The following is a 2,563-nucleotide window of genomic DNA, read 5'->3' on the forward strand; positions in this document are numbered from 1 at the left end:
TATATTTTTATTATTATTTTGGTTTTATAGTCTACCTCTCTCCTGATAATATACTTTCAAATTATTTAAATCAGATAATTTGCTCACTAAAAGCAATGAAATAGTTTTAAAGGCATTTTATAATTCACGTATTTTACTAAAAAACTGTATTTTGTTCAAATTATTCCAAATTAATGAAGCCCAGTCATCTAAAGGACACAGTACACTCCCAACAGAATGTTGGCTCAATAATATGATTTTCTACCAGATTATGGGATAAAATAATTTGGAGATCATAAGCACAGTTTGAATAACTACCAACTATCTCACATTACAGATCCCAGAGGATTCTAATATGCTTTCTCTAGTATATGTGCTGCTGAAGTGAGGACATAATACGCTTTCTCTAAATGTTTCTTCCTCATTTATTTCTCCCTTTCCCTCTCCTCCTGCTTCTAATTGTTTATTACAACTTATATGCTGTGTCACATATTTAATATTTCTATGCTGCTTTGATTGAACCCTATGGTTTCAAATGCAATTTGGTTTTCCAAGAGATTATACAGCACTGTGCTGAATGCCATAGATTATTTGCCATCACATGCAAATTAATGTCTGATACAAAACGCTTACAGAAGAGATTCAATATTGATAATTAAGATAACCTATGTAAAGATAATTTCTGATCAGGTTTCTTAGTTTAGAATATCATACTGATCTTTTTACAATAAAGTAGCTGGATCTTAATAAAAGATGTAAGTCAATTTGACTAAGTCCCTTATAAACCACTAAGTTAGTAAAACTAATAGTGAAATATAATATTGACACATATTCCGTTGCAATATTTTACCCCTAACTTACTGAAGTGTAGTTTCTATATCCTAGAGTTCAGTGAATTAATGAAGTACTTCGTGATTTTCCTGGGAGCCAGAGTAGTAGGGTAAGAAATTTATAATGCTTTCAAAATTTCTTTCTCAGTTTGAAGAAGAGTCATTCCTTGTTATAATATTCATTGACAAGCTAAAGCCCAATGAATATAAAAATCAAATGAAGTTATTTTTTGAGCTACACCTTGACTTTTCTTCATAATAACAAAATAGTTCTTTAATATATTTATATTTCCACAACAAGCCACAACAGAATTTTAAAACCTCAATTACGAAATAATCTCGTTTTTCTGTCTGTTTTTCCTTAGTCAGGTTCTTACCAATTTCTGACTTCTCTCAAACAGTGTCTTTGTCAGACTCAATATGAAGCTTACCTCTTTTACACAATTTGCTATCACTAAGTGATATCCTCCTTCTTTGAAATTCCCTAGAAAGTGTCTATATACTTTACCATTTAGAATATTTAACCTGGCAACCATCACTTTATTCATGACTTTATCCAAGACCTAGTTCAATAATTCTTCCTTGAATAATCATTTTCTTTTAATATGTTCTCATCCAAACTTATATATACAATTTAAATTCCTTTATTGGCTGGCTAAACTAAGTATATTCATATATTTTGGCCAAGCTTCAGTTGCCTAATTTATAAAGTTGGGACAATATTATGTACTTCAGTAGGGAGTTGTAAAAATCAAATTCATTATCTATATTAATTCCCATGATAGTTTTCATAAACTTTGAAATGTTATAATAAATAATTATAACAAGTGTACATCTAAAGAAATTATATTCAGTGCATAAACTCACATATACTATAGAAATAAATGCTTCTGATTCATCATATTCTTCTGCAATATAGTTGAAAGCTCTCCAAAGAGCAACTCCAGCATCATCTGCTCCATCAACTTCATCATCTGTATTAAGAATGAACACAAAACCAATTCTGGGAAAAGAAGATAAATAAGGAATGTCACAACTACCTCCTGAATCACAATAAACCTCTATTTTTAAATATTATTAGACTACAACATCTAGATGGTGGAAATGTATTAGTAGATAGGGAAAAAGGGGAATATTTTAATATTATTACTTGAAAAGTTTGATTGTAATGCATATTCACCAAAATCCACATAGCTAATGGATTCCTGCAAGACGTCAAACTCTCTCTCTGGTGGTGACATTATCAAATGACCATGTGCTTCTGGACAAAAAGGGTCTGTGTACTCTTAAGATAGGGAGACAGAGATGGACCCTTGTACAAGTGTCCAGAGTGATTAGATTATTCTCTCAGGAAGGTAAAAGGGTAAATACGATTATCACTTAGCTTTGATTAACACAGTCTATCATAAAGGTATATAACACTTTATAACACACAGCTCTGTTGTGTCAGGCACTATGGCTAACCATTACTTTGAGTTCCACATTAATACTCTGTGTAACACAATATGAACATCATTAGATTTCCTTCAGTTGACAATCTAATGTTATAAATTGATAATTACCTAAGAGGAATTTTATGAAAATAAAAAAGTTCAGCCAGTTTTAAAAAATCCAAGGTATATTCTTGAGCAGGATCAATAAACAGAACCTAAAAGAAATATAGTATATAATCACTATTTTAACACTTTAGAATTTTCATGAAATTTGGGTTTAGTCTAATTAGGGTTGGCTTAATTTATACTACCTGAAATTTT

General features: G+C 30.6%; 1 protein-coding gene across 1 annotated transcript in view; it reads right to left on the minus strand.

Annotated features, from left to right (window-relative positions):
- UGGT2 (UDP-glucose glycoprotein glucosyltransferase 2) overlaps positions 1 to 2,563 on the minus strand; it is a 194,381-nt gene that overhangs the window by 99,622 nt on the left and 92,196 nt on the right. The window contains exons 14-15 of the mRNA XM_012647354.1: positions 2,372 to 2,457; positions 1,677 to 1,812 (exon numbers count right to left, since the gene is read on the minus strand). Coding sequence (XP_012502808.1) covers positions 1,677 to 1,812; positions 2,372 to 2,457 — 222 coding nt within the window. The remainder of the gene's footprint in view (positions 1 to 1,676; positions 1,813 to 2,371; positions 2,458 to 2,563) is intronic.

This window comes from Propithecus coquereli, unplaced genomic scaffold, assembly GCF_000956105.1.
Source record: "Propithecus coquereli isolate 6110/MARCELLA unplaced genomic scaffold, Pcoq_1.0 Scaffold262, whole genome shotgun sequence".
In the NCBI taxonomy this organism is placed as follows: Eukaryota; Metazoa; Chordata; class Mammalia; order Primates; family Indriidae; genus Propithecus; species Propithecus coquereli.